Genomic DNA, 16,467 nt, shown 5'->3' on the forward strand with positions numbered 1-16,467 from the left:
AAATTTGAGAAGAGATTGGCAAGAATTGAGAAAAATATTGAACGTAATTTAAAACAACTTTCCGGCATGAGGGTCAGTTTTGCCATGGAAGCAACGAAACTAAATAATACCTTGGAGAAATTTAAAAGGGAGATGACCAATAAAATTAGTCAATTATTACGGTAAGCGTAGACTTAAATACTGTAAACCCAGTTGTAATGTTAATTGATGTTAAATAAAGCCTTTGAGACAATATTGTTACTAATAAATTTTACTATCAGTTCGTAATGGTTTTATGAATAACTAGCAAAATCATATTATTATTACTACTTTTAGAAAAAAGGTTCGGCGTTGACCGTTAAGACATTTGGTTAGTTCCGGCCGCCATTTTAATATACTGCAGTATATTTAAAGCACACAACCATAGAGCCGGCATGGTAATTATTCGGTAAATAAGGGTGCTTACATCATTTCTAAGAATGGAAAGTTTTCTTAGAGATTACCTAATACAATTGTAAAGAACAATAGTTATTTAGAAAATAAAAACATTTTGTAGTACAACACATTTAGTAAATGTTCTGTCCAAGTTTGCTGAGTATCTTTAACTATAATCCATTTTATTATTCCTAGCAGAAGTGAATCATGATCCACTTATGTTCCTAGTGATTACTACGTTGATGTCGGATTAAATGGCTCTTCCGTGCGCTGCCATAATCACAATGATCACATTTGACTTTCACCACTGTGAATGAGTTGATGTCTTTTCAAAGCATTCTTCCACGTACTTGCATAGTCACACTGATCACATTTGAAGGGTTTTTCACCTCTGTGAATGCGTTGATGTCTGAACAAATCACTATTCCGTGTGTAAGAATAATCACACTGATCGCATTGAAAGGGTTTTTCACCAGTATGAATGCATTGATGTCTGGTCAAATCATCCTTCCGCGCACCTGCATAGTCACACTGATCACATTTGAAGGGTTTGTCACCACTGTGAATGCGTTGATGTCTGATCAAACCATTCTTCGTCGTACGTGCATAGTCACACTGATCACATTTGAAGGGTTTGTCACCACTGTGAATGAGTTGATGTGTGATCAAATTAATCTTCTGCGTGAAGGCATAATCACACTGGTCACATTTGAAGGGTCTTTCGCCGCTGTGAATGCGTTTGTGTTTGATCAAATTACTCTTGTTCTTGCTACCATAGTCACACTGTTCACACTTGAAGGGTGTTTCACCACTGTGAATGCGTTGATGTCTGATCAAATCATCCTTCCGCGTACTTGCATAGTCACACTGATCACATTTGAAGCGTTTTTCTTTGATATCCTTTCGAATGTCAAGTTCAAGCTCCCTTTCATTTTCAGGTGAACATTTGTATCGAGTTGAACATTTTTTCTTAGATTTTCCTACAGAAAAGAAATAAATTAAAACTTCATACGATATCAAACAACTCGCCTCACAAACATTTCTATGTTCAAAGGCAATTGATATAACAGGTTATGCTTAGGCTTAAAAAAACACAAAGGCAAACAAAACAAGTTCAGAAACAATAATCGATGTCCGAGTCGAAACAGAGGTTTCCAAAGGTTTGACCTTACGCGTTGGGATAACATGGGAACGTGGAAGATTTTTTTAATTCCTGGTATCAGTGATATTATCCCCGCAGCTTGGTCGAATTTGGAAATTAACTAATCGTGACTGCGTGTGTCATAAAAAACTAACAAACAACTTTCTCAATATATATATGATTCAAATTTCAAACTTGATCCCACGTTAGAAATTTGGGTAGAAATTAATGCAAACTTTCGCATGATCAACGTACAATAAAATACACGTGACAATATGAACAGCCATATTCTGCCATTAAACCTCTGTAGGTACATGATAACACCTAAAAAGTAGTGAAAGAACACAAGTATGAAGTCAGGGGTAAAGTTAAAGGGGCTGTTCGAACACTGGGACAAACGACGATCTTCCTCATAGAGCTTAACATAGCGGGTGGGTAAAAAGGAGAGGGGGTCGGACAGCCCCTTTAAGCTTAGCGACAATTTTGCAGTCTCTCTTGTTTCTGCTGAAACCAACTAGCACCAGAAGTGATGACAAAGATGAAGTTATTAAAGAAGCAAATTAAGATTCAATGCAATAACATATAAATCAATCATTATGGTAAAATTTTTATTCTTTAATAGCGAAGATGATATTCCATTTTTAATATAAAATATTGTTAATAATAGTCAAATATTCAAAATTGTTCGTGAATTATTTATAAATAACTAACACAAACATAGTATTACTACCAGTTTCCCGATAAGACGTTAGGCTAGTTACATTTCACAATTTTATATTACGATATAGCCTGTCCGGTGATTAATCCGTAACGATAGGCTTTTACAATTTTCCCATGAACGAAAACTTTTTCTTAGTGAGCATCTACTACAGTTGTCAAGAACAGCAAAGTGTGAAAGAAAATTAAAACACGTTGTGCAATTAACACATTTTGAAATGGTTCTTTCCAAGTTTTAAATTGCTGAGTATGCTTAACTACAATCCATTTTATTAGTCCAAGTGATTATTACGTTGATGTCTGATCAAATTACTCTTCTGCGTGAATCCATAGTCGCACTGATCACATTTGAAGGGTTTTCACCGCTATGAATGCGTTGATGTTTGATCAAATCATTCTTATACGTGCTGCCATAGTCACACTGATCACATTTAAAGGGTTTTTCACCACTGTGAATGCGTTGATGAGTGATCAAATTACCCTTGATTGTGCTGGCATAGTCACACCGATCACAGTTGAAGGGTTTTTCACCACTGTGAATGCGTTGATGTCTGATAAAATCAGTCTTCCGCGTACTTGCATAGCCACACTGATCACATTTGAAGGGTTTTTCACCGCTATGGCTTCGTTGATGAGTGATCAAATTTCTCTTCCGCGTGCCTTTATAATCACACTGATCGCGATTGAAGAATTTTTTACCACTGTGAATGCGTTGATGTCTGATCAAATCCTTCTTCCACGCACTTGCATAGTCACACTGATCACATTTGAAGGGTTTTTCACCACTGTGAATGCGCTGATGTTCGATCAAATGAGACTTCCACGTACTAGCACAGCCACACTGATCACATTTGAAGGGTTTTTCACCACTGTGAATGCGTTGATGAGTGATCAAATTACCCTTGATTGTGCTGGCATAGTCACACCGATCACAGTTGAAGGGTTTTTCACCACTGTGAATGCGTTGATGTCTGATAAAATCAGTCTTCCGCGTACTTACATAGCCACACTGATCACATTTGAAGGGTTTTTCACCGCTATGGCTTCGTTGATGAGTGATCAAATTACTCTTCCACGTGCATTTATAATCACACTGATCGCATTTGAAGAATTTTGCACCACTGTGAATGCGTTGATGTCTGATCAAATCACTGTTCCACGCACTTGCATAATTACACCGATCACATTTGAAGGGTTTTTCACCACTGTGAATGCGCTGATGTTCGATCAAATGAGACTTCCACGTACTAGCGTAGCCACACTGATCACATTTGAAGCGTTTTTCTTTGGTATCCTTTCGGTCATCAAGTTCAAGCTCCCTTTCATTTTCAGTTGAACATTTGTATCGAGCTGAACATTTTTTCTCGGATTTTCCTACAGAAAGGAAATAGATTAAAACCTCAAATTATATCATACAACTCGCATCACAAACATTTCACTATCCAAAGGCAATTGATATAACAGGTTATGCTTAGGCTTAAAAAGACACAAAGGCAAACAAAACAAGCTCAGAAACAATAACCGATGTCCGAGTCGAAACAGCGGTTTCCAAAGGTTTGACCTTACCAAACCTAATATATGCGTTGAGAACGTGGAAGATTCAAACTTGATCCCACGTAAGACACTCGCGTAATACAGAATGCAAACTTCCCCATAATAAACGTTCAATAAAATATACGTGACAATATGAACAGCCATGTTCTGCCATTAAGCCTCTGTAGGTGCATGATAACACCTACTAAGAATTGAAAAAACGCAACCATGAATTCAACGGCAAAGTTAAGCTTAGCGACAATTTTGCAGTCTCTCGTTTCTGCTGAAACCAACAAGAACAAGAAGTGATGACGAATTTAAAGTAAGGAAAGAAGCAAATATGATTAATCAATTATTATGGTAAAAATATCATTCTTTAATAGCGAAGATATAATTACTGATACACCATTTGTCATATTAAATATTGTTAATTAAATTTTTTAAAAAAAGGTTACATTAAATATCGTCGTGAAGGTTTTATAAATAACTAACACAAACATCGTATTACTACCAGTTTTCCGTTAAAAGAAGTTAGGCTTGTTACATTCCACAATTTTGTAAAACCGTGTAGCCTGTCCGGTGACAATTCCGTCACGAATGGTTTTTTAGTTTTTTATAATTTTTCTATGATCGAAAACATTTTGTTAGTGAGCATCTACTACAGTTGTCAAGAACGGTAATGTGTGAAACGAAAGTGAAAACACGTTGCGCAATTAACACTTTTTGAAATGGTTCTTTCCAAGTTTTAAATTGCTGAGTATGTTTAACTACAATCTATTTTATTAGTCCTTGTGATTATAACGTCGATGTCTGATCAAAATAATCTTCTGCGTGCTGCCATAATCACACTGATCACATATGAAGAGTTTTTTCAACGCTATGAATGCGTTGATGTTTGATCAAATTATGCTTCTGTGTACATTTATAGTCACACCGAGCACAATTGAAGGGTCTTTCGCCGCTATGAATTCGTTGATGAGCGACCAAATTACCCTTGTGCGTGCTGGCAAAGTCACACTGATCACATTTGAAGGGTTTGTCACCACTGTGAATGCGTTGATGTTTGTTCAAATCGTTCTTCCGTGTACTTACATAGTCACACTGATCGCATTTGAAGAATTTTTCACCACTGTGAATGCGTTGATGTCTGATCAAACCACTCTTCCACGGACTTGCATAGTCACACTGATCACATTTGAAGGGTTTCTCTCCAGTGTGAATGCGTTGATGTTCGATCAAATGATACTTCTGCGTACCTCTATAATCACACTGATCGCATTTGAAGGGTTTTTCACCACTGTGAATGCGTTGATGTTCGATCAAATGATACTTCTGCGTACCTCTATAATCACACTGATCGCATTTGAAGAATTTTTCACCACTGTGAATGCGTTGATGTCTGATCAAACCACTCTTACACGCACTTGCATAGTCACACTGATCACATTTGAAGGGTTTTTCTCCAGTGTGAATGCGTTGATGTTTGTTCAACTTACTCTTGTTCTTGCTACCATAGTCACAGTGTTCACATTTGAAGGGTTTTTTACCACTGTGAATGCGTTGATGTCTGATCAAGCGATTCTTCCACGTACTTGCATAGCCACACTGATCACATTTGAAGCGTTTTTCTTTGGTATCCTTTCGTTCGTCAAGTTCAAGCTCCCTTTCATTTTCAGGTGAACATTTGTATCGAGCTGAACATTTTTTCTCGGATTTTCCTACAGAAAGGAAATAGATTAAAACCTCAAATTATATCATACAACTCGCATCACAAACATTCACTATCCAAAGGCAATTGATATAACAGGTTATGCTTAGGCTTAAAAAGACACAAAGGCAAACAAAAGAAGCTCAGAAACAATAACCGATGTCCGAGTCGAAACAGCGGTTTCCAAAGGTTTGACCTTACCAAATCTAATATACGCGTTGAGAACGTGGAAGATTCAAACTTGATCCCACGTAAGACACTCGCGTAATACAGAATGCAAACTTCCCCATAATAAACGTACAATAAAATATACGTGACAATATGAACAGCCATGTTCTGCCATTAAGCCTCTGTAGGTGCATGATAACACCTACAAAGAAGTGAAAAAACGCAACCATGAATTCAACGGCAAAGTTAAGCTTAGCGACAATTTTGCAGTCTCTCGTTTCTGCTGAAACCAACAAGAACAAGAAGTGATGACGATGTTAAAGTAAGGAAAGAAGCAAATTACGATTAGTCAATTATTATGGTAAAAATATCATTCTTTAATAGCGAAGATATAATTACTGATACACCATTTGTCATATTAAATATTGTTAATTATATTTTTTAAAAAAAGGTTACATTAAATATCGTCGTGAAGGTTTTATAAATAACTAACACAAACATCGTATTACTACCAGTTTTCCGTTAAAAGAAGTTAGGCTTGTCACATTCCACAATTTTGTAAAACCGTGTAGCCTGCCCTGTGACTATTCCGTCACGATTGGTTTTTTAGTATTTTATAATTTTGCTATGAACGAAAATATTTTGTTAGTGAGCGTCTACTACAGTTGTCAAGAACGGTAATGTGTGAAACGAAAATGAAAACACGTTGCGCAATTAACACTTTTTGAAATGGTTCTTTCCAAGTTTTGAATTGCTGAGTATGCTTAACTACAATCTATTTTATTAGTCCATGTGATTATAACGTCGATTGTTGATCAAACTAATCTTCTGCGTGCTGCCATAATCACACTGATCACATATGAAGAGTTTTTTCAACGCTATGAATGCGATGATGTTTGATCAAATTATGCTTCTGTGTACATTTATAGTCACACCGAGCACATTTGAAGGGTTTTTCGCCGCTATGAATGCGTCGATGTCTGATCAAACTTATCTTCTGCGTGCTGCCATAATCACACTGATCACATATGAAGGGTTTTTCGCCGGTATGAATTCGTTGATGTATGATCAAATGAACCTTCTGCGTACCTTTATAGTCACACCGATCACATTTGAAGGGTTTTTTACAATTGTGAATATGTTGATGTCTGGTCAAATTACTCTTCCGCGCACTTGCATAGTCACACTGATCACATTTGAAGGGTTTGTCACGACTGTGAATGAGTTGATGTGTGATCAAATTAATCTTCTGCGTGAAGGCATAATCACACTGATCACATTTGAATGGTTTTTCGCCGCTGTGAATTCGTTTGGGTTTGATCAAAGTACTCCTGTTCTTGCTACCATAGTCACGCTGTTCACACTTGAAGGGCTTTTCACCGCTATGAACGCGTTGATGTGTGATCAAACTGATCTTCTGTGTACATTTATAGTCACACCGAGCACATTTGAAGGGTTTTTCGCCGCTATGAATTCGTTGATGAGCGATCAAATTACCCTTCTGCGTGGATCCATAGTCACACTGATCACATTTGAAGGGTTTATCACCACTGTGAATGCGTTGATGTATGATCAAACCATTCTTGGTCGCACTTGAATAGTCACACTGATCACATTTGAAGGGTTTGTCATCACTGTGAATTCGTTGATGAATGATCAAACGATACTTCCGCGTACTTGCATAGTCACACTGATCACATTTGAAGGGTTTTTCACCACTGTGAATGCGTTGATGTCTTTTCAAATCGTTCTTCCGCGTACTTGCAAAGTCACACTGATCACATACAAAGGGTTTTTCATCACTGTGAGTAAGTTCATGTCTGATCAATGAACTCTTCTGCGTACTTGCAAAGTCACACCGATGACATTTGAACGGTTTTTCACCGCTATGAATGTGTTGATGTTTGATCAAATTAATCTTCTGCGTGGATCCATAGTCACACTGATCACATTTGAAGGGTTTTTCACCGCTGTGAATGCGTCGATGTATTCTCAAACTTTTCTTCATTGTTCTGGCATAATCACACTGATCACATTTCAAGCGTTTTTCTTCAGTACCATTTGTAATGTGACGTTCAAGATCAATTTTATATTCAGGAGAATATTTGCAAGGAGTTGAACGCTGCTTCTCGGATTTTCCCTTCAGAAAGCAAACAAACTGAAACTTCTTACAATTTGAATCAAACACATTACTATGTTCAATAGCACTTGATAAAACCGGTCATGCCGAGGACAAAAATGGCACAAAGTTAAAGAAAACACAAGTTCGGAAAAAAAATTAGTACCGCTCCGAATCGAAATGACTATCTCCGAAGATTTTACTTATCAGAAAGTGGAAACTAATGGTTGTTAATTATTAAGAAAATATTTAAGGTTTTAGTCTATTGCAATATATATATGCTGATAAAATAAATTGGAAGAAAAATGGTATGACTGCCGTTATTGAAAGGCGTTATAATGTCCTCTCCTCTTTTTGGTTCTAGGTGATCGAGTTTAAATGCAAGTAACTGCAATTCGTTAACACGTAACACCAAATTAACTCAAGACTGTGTGGGAAACATTTGGCCCTGGCGTTACCCTTATGAACTGAATATGATGGTAGAGAAAGCGGAAAATTTTCGATAAGTTGGATATCATCATAATTTTAGGATATGATGGCCACTTCTCCGACGCGTAAGCGGTGTATGTGACAAAATCGTGATTTACTTATTGCAACGATTAAGTCAGAAGAAAAGAAATCGTCTTGGATAGTTTGCAACGACTATAACATTATTTTGCCGAAAGGCTCTACCCAAATCCCAAGGATGTTTACCTTAACACCATTTTCTCTTTAAAATCCTTGTTTCCCCATACATTAAGTAATTTTCAATGCATTACAAATTGTGTCCATTACATTTTCAATAATAGATCGTTTCATATTTCATTATCAGTAAGACCAAAAGCGGTAAGGCTTCACACACAAAGTATGCATCTTGGGCCATAGGTGAGCTACACGATATATTCGCAACGCCTCGTATAGAACCTCCTAGCACGCGAAGGACAATTATTCGGTGACGCGGTTCCTTCGACACTACCTCAAGAACCGATTAACCACTTGCATCAAAGAGAATATACCAAGAGGAGCAGAAACTTTGTAAAAAGGGACCGGCTCTGAATTTGGAGCAACTAGTAAATTTTCCAGTCAAATAGAGGGGCCACTGGACACGTGTCCTATAAGAAATTTTTCATATTTCCGGCCCTGTAGCCACCACCAAAAATGAGCAGTCGACATAATTTAACCGATAAAAGGCGTCGCTGCTTAGCCAATCAACACAAACCGGATCTAGTTACGACCAAAACTGTGGCCGAGCCTTTCAAAAGCCTTGTGAAAGGCTAGACTTTCTGCTCCTCTTGGTATATTCTCTTTGCTTGCATAGATTCGAGAACTGCTATAGAGACGGAATAGGGTCTCTAAAATATTCTTTAGGTGAAATTATTCACAGTTTCAAAGACCATTGGGAGTAAAGCACTAAGGTCTTATCAATCTGAGCAACGTTTGCTTGGGCTCCTTAAGACACCAAGGACGGCCGGGTACCTGCATTTTTAAAAGGGAATTTTGTCTCGTCCGGTGGCCACGGAGCTCAGGCTCAACCGCTGGTGAGGTTTCTACTGTAAGTGGCTCAATTTTGACGATTTTTGAGTCTTATGTTCCAGTCCCAAAAATCGTTGCTGACCCTAAGCGTAAAATGACTTACCAATTTCCGAACTGGCAGGAGTTGTATTACTTTCGGAACTACTTGACGAGCTACTTTCGGGTGTATCAGAGCTGGACACTGAAGTATTATCTTCAACTTCAATTGGTTCTTTTGCTAAATCGCTTGGCAAGCACAGTTTCATAGTTTGATTTTGTCTATTATCAGTTATCTTTGAATCGGTCGAGGTGATTTTGGACTGGTTATCATCAAGATTCTCCTCTGGACCTTCTTCCTGAGAATTGCCTTCCTTATTTGCGTCAAGCGACGACAATTCCCCATGTTTTTCAAGGCACAATTTCTTGGATCGAGTTGCTATACTCTCATTTCCTCTCTTGGTCGAAGAAATTCGTGATTTGGGATAAGAATTGTTAACGCTAAGATTGTTCTCGGGAGGCGAATCTGTCGTTGGGACAGGAGACATTTCCAACTGCGCTTCGCCTTCAAGGTTAAGTAAAGGAACACCGTCACGGCATTTGAGTTTAGGAATACATAGTTTCATAATTCGCGTTGTAAAACGCGCATTTTTTGAGGTAGTTTTAGTTTGGGACGTGTTTCCTTTGCCAATCTCCGCATCACATTCAGGGGATTCTTCCTTAATGTCTTCTTCAGTCAGCGTGCCTTCGATATTGCAAGCACCTTCGGCTTTTACCAACGAACCTTGATGATCAAAACGAAAAAATAACCCTAATAGTTTCATCAAACTGGAACTACATCAGGTTGCGTGTCAGAATCACAATAATGTGACACCATACCTATCCCAAATTGCTCGAGGTTCGTGGCTTCCACTTTAATCAGACTTTGGTCAATGTTGTTGGTAATCTCAGCTGGTATACTTTGCGAACTATACAAATAAAAAATCGTTAAAAACTGATATAGCAACAGTAATAAAAGATTAATACATTTTATCAGAAGGGGATAATGGAAAAAGGATGACACTCTTTAGTTATATCATGTAACATGATTCTTCCCAGGCGAAGGACCCCTTTTTGAACATTTGCTTTCCTGCTCAACAAACTTCAGATGGGCATCGCAACGTGGGGTGAATACTATAACTGTTTGGTATTTGCTAAATCCTCAGCAATCAACTCTGCACAAACCTTGATTGTCATGACGTGGGACAAAAATGACCACAAGCGCATGCCCCTTGGCAAATAGTTAAGCACTAATAGAGTAATGATGAGGGGGAACTATTTAACGCGTGTGATTTGGTTCAATAGTAACCTTGCTCCGAATATAAAATGATGTTGGGAAGAATCAGTTTACAATTACCCCACTTCTCCCTCGAAGCATTATATACTTCTGATTTTATTCACGATTCTCAGGGCAAGGCTTAACGAATCAAGTTTTATGGACGCGAATTAGTCAGTCAAATAAAAAATTATGCTTGAGCTTAAACTTAACCATAGCCGAGACTTGACTATGGTTTAGTTCAAACAAATGACACAAAATGCTCCCATAGTCGAGGGGATGGAGTTGACAGCCCTGCTAAGCTTAGCATAAGCAAAGGCTAGTTTTAGCTCCGCCCTCGTTGACAAGTTCTCAATAGTTTTTAGCCACATCGTATATATACGATGAGGCTATTAGTTTGTCCCGCGAGCCTGTGGGTGTGGGTGTGGTGGTCGTAGTAGTTTTTCGCGATTTGGAATGTGGTCAGAGTTACCCAAGGAAATAGTTAGTCAGAGCTAACCGAAGAAATGGTTATTTTATTGCTTTGGCAGTATAAAACGTTTCGTTCGACATTGAAGGGAGAGTGAATGTGAGAGAATTGTGGTGAGGTGATATTTTTCGTTCGTGTATTTTAAAAGGATGGGGATTATAATAGTAAGTGCAAGCATACATTTAATTGTACAGGTAAGGTTAAGCTTTGTGAAATGTGGTTTACGTTTGCTCCATATATTTAAAGCTAGAGAGAGAGAGAGAGGAATTTAGTATTGGCTTAATTTAAATGGAAGGTTTAATACTCCCTTTAAAATTCCTGTCACCCGTCAACAATAAGGGTTTCACGCTTTTCATCTCACCCCCCGATTTCAAAATTCAAAGAAATCGAGGGGGATTTTTAAAAAGCAAAAGGAACTATATACCGACGTTACATTTGGAAAGGTGGTGTTTATTACTAGAAGTTACGTCGTTTCTCCATAAATCGAGAAGAGTTTTAAAAGAAGGTACTAGCTTGGGGCAGCATTCCTTTCCTTTCATTCTTGTAAAAGCTTCAAAACGAAGAGACGTTTATTTTTTTTGGTGCTAAGATATTGCGGAATATTTTTTTAACTTCTTTTAACAATTATTTAGTAATTTCTTATTATAATTAATATTTTTTTGTTGTTGTTGACGTTCGTTTAAATTGTGTTGCGTGCGCAGTACATTTTTATCGTTTCCTAGTTCGAATTGAGGAGTAAAGGATTGAACAATCACAGTAGGTTAGGTAAGGTATAGAGGGGTTATCCACTCATTAGGGTAGGTATAGAGAGGCTATTCACTCGTACGATGTGGCTACTATTACGAGCCCTTGGGTCGCCTTGTTTGCTTTATATACCTTTGTATTTGTTCTTCTGTTTGTTGATTTATCAGAACAGGATGAGATAATTCCTGTTCATTCAGTCCTAAATCATTTTCAACAGGTTCTGATTTCACGCGTTCAATGTTGGCTCTTTCGTGTATTCCACTTTCCTCCTATGTTATAAACAATTAACAATAATTGAACTAATACTTTTAACCCGATTCTCTTTCACATCGACTACGAAAATGAAGAATGTTACAAACCATCAGATCCTTGATTTCACTTTCCAACTCCTTAATGACCCCATTGAGCCGCTCAATTTCGTCCAGTTTCTTATTTATCGCAAATAAAATTGTCATTCTCGATTCTTTCATGTTTGATATTAAACCATTACACTGAAAAAAATAGACTGCATTACAGAATAGGACTTTCTTACATGCAGAATGTCTTTTAAAGTGTCCAGAAAGAAAACAGAGAAACCAGTGACGTCAACAACGGGGGGGATCAGAAGGGGTTTTTTCGTCAAGGGCGCCACCAGAGGTTTGGGCATGGATTAACTAATGCTAGGGATATTTCGCTCCCCCAAAAAGATAACGCATGCATGTTCCAAACGCCCCCTAGCAGCAACTACTATCCTTAACAGGAAGTTATATAAGAAAATTGGACCAAATATCACGTGGTCCATGACGTCAAAATTGAAATACTGCCTAAATTGGGAAAAAAAAACGATTTATTTTTGCCGAGAGATGGCGCTATCTACACCCGTTTTGGTTCAATAAATTGGGGGAATGAAGAGGGGAATCAAGGAGTGATTCAGAACATGTAGTTGGCGATAGCATTACATTTAAAACTAAATTAGTGAACAATCCCTAGCGTTAGTTAATCCATGGTTTGGGGGTGCGGTAGCTTTGCAAGAACTATAAGGAAGGCTGCAGTTTGTGTGTGTGGGCATAGAGCTCCCACAAGGCTCTTGTGGTGCCCTTTAATAACACTATAAATGGTCGAGGCATGGACGAACCAATACTGAAGGACGGATGGCAGAGGGAGAAAGTTGAAAATACTTGTTAATTGGCCTTATTCCTGATCAACGCCACCGAGGCGTAGCGGCGACTTTTGGAACTATAATAATACGGTAGCCAATTACAGGTGGCGCTGGAGCCGATGGACTCTCTATTTTGAATCATGTGAATAGCCAAGGCTTAACAAGCGATATGGTTTCAAAAGTATTAAAAGTTCATTTTACCTTTCTTATTCTGTCTAATATTATGAAATAAGATTTTCGGAGTAAGTTTTCATTCGATTTTGGTCTATTTGGAGATTATTCGGTTAATAATAAATTTATTTAAAACACGTTTTTTGAAGTTGAAGCGGTAATAATCAAAACAGAGAAAATAACATCTCCATCAGAGTCCATCGACTCCACCGCCACCTGTAATTGGCTACCGTATTATTATAGTTCCAAAAGTCGCCGCTACGCCTCGGTGGCGTTGATCAGGAATAAGGCCAATTCGCCTTCTAGCGGCAGATAGTAGCAAACCGGATAGTGGGGGGCATATAGGGGAATCAACGTACGTTCTAGAGAGGGAAGCAGCTAACGTCTTATTTTGTCTAGATGGCGCTAGCTTTTTCCGGCATTTGACCCCCAAACATTTTGGGGCTGAAAAGGGGGGAAGTAAGGTTAATGTTGGTCGTTTAGTCACTTAGTATGGGACTCTATGGGCTGCCATCGGTCCTTCAGTATTGGTTCGTCCATGGTCGAGGGATGTGTTTCCATCAGCCTATCACCATAGGCTTATGGTGTTTCTAATCACCCACCAATAAACATTGGTTTACTTAAGGTTTTTCTACTGCGATTTAAACTTTAAAGCAAATATCAGCTACTGTGGCGCCCCTAACACACTGATTAACCTTCTACACACCAATTTTATGTAGCCAAAGGCAGGAACCAATCAGAAATCGCATGAAAGGGCGGAGCTAGACCTAGCCTTTGATAAGCTTATTGGGTCAGTCAACTCCACCCCTCGACTATGGGAGCATCTAGTGCCGTTTTTTTATACTAAACCACAGTCACAGCCGAGACTCGCTTTAAAGGGATACTAGATTCGATGGCTCATGCTGTACTGGCCAAAACACTATAGGCTTTGAAACTCACCTTGGCTTTTAGTTGCTTTATTTCATCATCTTTGCTTAAATGATCACAGTTACAATCATTCGCCTCCATTTCCTATAAACAAAGTCCAGTTTTTCGAAATTTAAAATTCCTGTGCAAACCACGGATAGTCCAATAGTTTCTCAAGTACCCCTTTAAGCGCCACGCTTTGAAGACTTATTAAACTCATTTCCGAAATGTCTGACTCTAAAGACATAACTTTTCAAACTAGAGCTATTTTATCAAAAACAAACAACGAATCCTTTACGAAAATCATTCCCCCAATGTTGCCAAATAAATTGAGAGAGAAGACAGAAAGGCTATAAGTTACAGAATAATAAAATTTAATGCGAAAATACAGAAACCCCTTCATGTTGGGGCCAATTTCGGTTTAAATTGTGTAGCAGTCATGGTAGCAGACGATGGTTTAAGGGCGGCACGCTGCCAACATTCCCTAATTTCCCTTTTGAAATTTTAAATAAAGTGCTTCAAAGAGAGAATTATTCAATTCTAAATATGAACTTTTCAAGGCGAATGAGCGCTATCAAGGAACAATAAAAATTGCAGACCTTGATTCTGCAGAAACGGTCTTTAACTAATGGCCTCAAATACTTCTCCCGTTTTCATTGCTCCATGGAAGCTCAATGATCTAACTTGGAGGAAACGGTGGGCTGGAGCATAATGTTGGTGGAACATGTGCGGCAATGAAAGTCTCCAGGAGTACCTTGCGGACGCCACTACCCTTCCATAGTTGATTATTAATTTCTGCCGCTTAGCACCATTGTATTTGCATGAGAGTAGTTTCATAATGGGCATCTTTGACGTTTTCGTACCGTATTACCCATACCGAAATAGCGAGGATGCTCGGAGAACGTAGTTGCCATAGATGTGTTTATAGAGGCTACTTTATAGCTAAAGAGATGAAGTCTCCATCCCACTCTCTTCTCCAAGTAGGAAAGTCATCATAGCCATCTCGATCATACGCCCACGGACGATTCTATTGATTCGAATGACCAGAAATTTCATTGAGACATGCGTTGCAATACATTCTATTTTGCCATAGCAGGGATAGATTTAATTTTAGAAGTAGGAATGGAGAACAGAGTAATGTGGGCGCGCGTCAAAGCCCCGAAGAAGAGTCGGGTCAAAGCGATAGAGGTACAAAGGAATTACGTATTTTTCGACGCCCCCATCAGCCACGTCATGAAAACGTAGTTTAAGTGAACCAATAGAATAATTTAAAATTTTCGTTACGTGTTGGAGGGAGGGGTCTATGCTGGGCTATGAGTCGGACTGAAGTAAATACTAACCGTTCTCCATTCCTACTTCTAAAATTGAATTTATCCCTGGCCATAGATTAATTTGCAAAACAAAACTTTAAATTCAATAGATAGTTACACTGGTCTGATTTCTTGTGTGTTAAAGTAAAATCAAGATTGTTATTATAGTACACCTAAAGTTTACTAATTCTGATTAAATACACTAGTCGAACGCGTACATATTCGTATAATTCAAAATGTTCCACGTCATTAAACTGACTCCAAAATCACCTGATACAAAACATCCTTTTGAACTTTAAATTCTTCTTCATGTTCAATAATTTCCGTGGGAAAATTTACAGGCAAATAATCATCATCATTCTCCATAGAATAATAAACCACATCATCAGATTCAAAATCATCCTCTTCGGTCATTGGTTGAAATTTCATCATGACGTAATCACGACCGCAAGTGAAGTAAAACGCCACACTTATAACAACGAACAATATAAACAATCCAAGGTTCGTTTTCTTAACCCTGATTATCATTTTAAACATAATTTCTGTCTCAATTATTGATTATAATTAAAACACGTGATTAACGAATCGACTAGTGACGAATTTCCGTCAAACATGTTGAGTGGTTCGAGGCTGAATGTGGGCCTAATCAAATATTAAATTTTTGCGGTATAAAATCTATTTCATTTTCCATATAATTTATGTAGAAAACCAGAAGTTCATAACATGAAGTAGGTAAATAGTTGTGTAATTATATGAAGGTAGAAGGAAAGGTTCCCCCGCGTTACATGTGTAAAGATATTTGGTTAAAATATAGGTACGTTATGCCTTTACGTTTTACTTACTTTTTGGCCGCCAATTCCCAAGATGGTCGTGGATTAAAACAAAATAAAAAAAATAACCCATATATCTCTATTATATAGTTAACAAGATTTTACACAAACCAGAAACAGCTACGACGATTTCATTACTTTTATGGCAGCCATTTTCCAAGATGACCGCGATTTCAAAACCCAAAAACCATATATCTATCACACTGATCACATTTGAAGGGTTTTTCACCATTGTGAATAAGTTCATGTCTGATCAATGAACTCTTCTGCGTGATCAGTGTGACACATTTGAAGGG

General features: G+C 38.1%; 1 protein-coding gene across 5 annotated transcripts in view; it reads right to left on the reverse strand.

Annotated features, from left to right (window-relative positions):
* Nucleotides 1-234: 234 nt before the first annotated feature.
* Nucleotides 235-16,467, reverse strand: part of LOC149679400 (uncharacterized) — a 77,688-nt gene continuing 61,455 nt past the window's right edge. Inside the window, exons 1-7 of one of the 5 annotated variants that reach the window (XM_089835152.1) lie at nt 14,213-14,824; nt 14,065-14,136; nt 12,176-12,307; nt 11,949-12,085; nt 10,168-10,256; nt 9,416-10,072; nt 235-1,394 (exon numbers count right to left, since the gene is read on the reverse strand). In XM_089835152.1, coding sequence (XP_089691278.1) covers nt 703-1,394; nt 9,416-10,072; nt 10,168-10,256; nt 11,949-12,085; nt 12,176-12,307; nt 14,065-14,136; nt 14,213-14,278 — 1,845 coding nt within the window. In that variant the 5' untranslated portion in view covers nt 14,279-14,824 and the 3' untranslated portion in view covers nt 235-702. Of the gene's footprint in view, nt 1,395-2,149; nt 3,647-3,711; nt 5,524-9,415; nt 10,073-10,167; nt 10,257-11,948; nt 12,086-12,175; nt 12,308-14,064; nt 14,137-14,183; nt 14,825-16,467 lie in introns of those variants that run through there. The other 4 variants (XM_089835148.1, XM_089835150.1, XM_089835151.1 and 1 more) reach the window with 4 other exon arrangements.

Source organism: Phalangium opilio, unplaced genomic scaffold, assembly GCF_054372755.1.
Source record: "Phalangium opilio isolate 3A_F unplaced genomic scaffold, DU_Popi_V2 ptg000041l_1, whole genome shotgun sequence".
NCBI classification, from domain to species: domain Eukaryota; kingdom Metazoa; phylum Arthropoda; class Arachnida; order Opiliones; family Phalangiidae; genus Phalangium; species Phalangium opilio.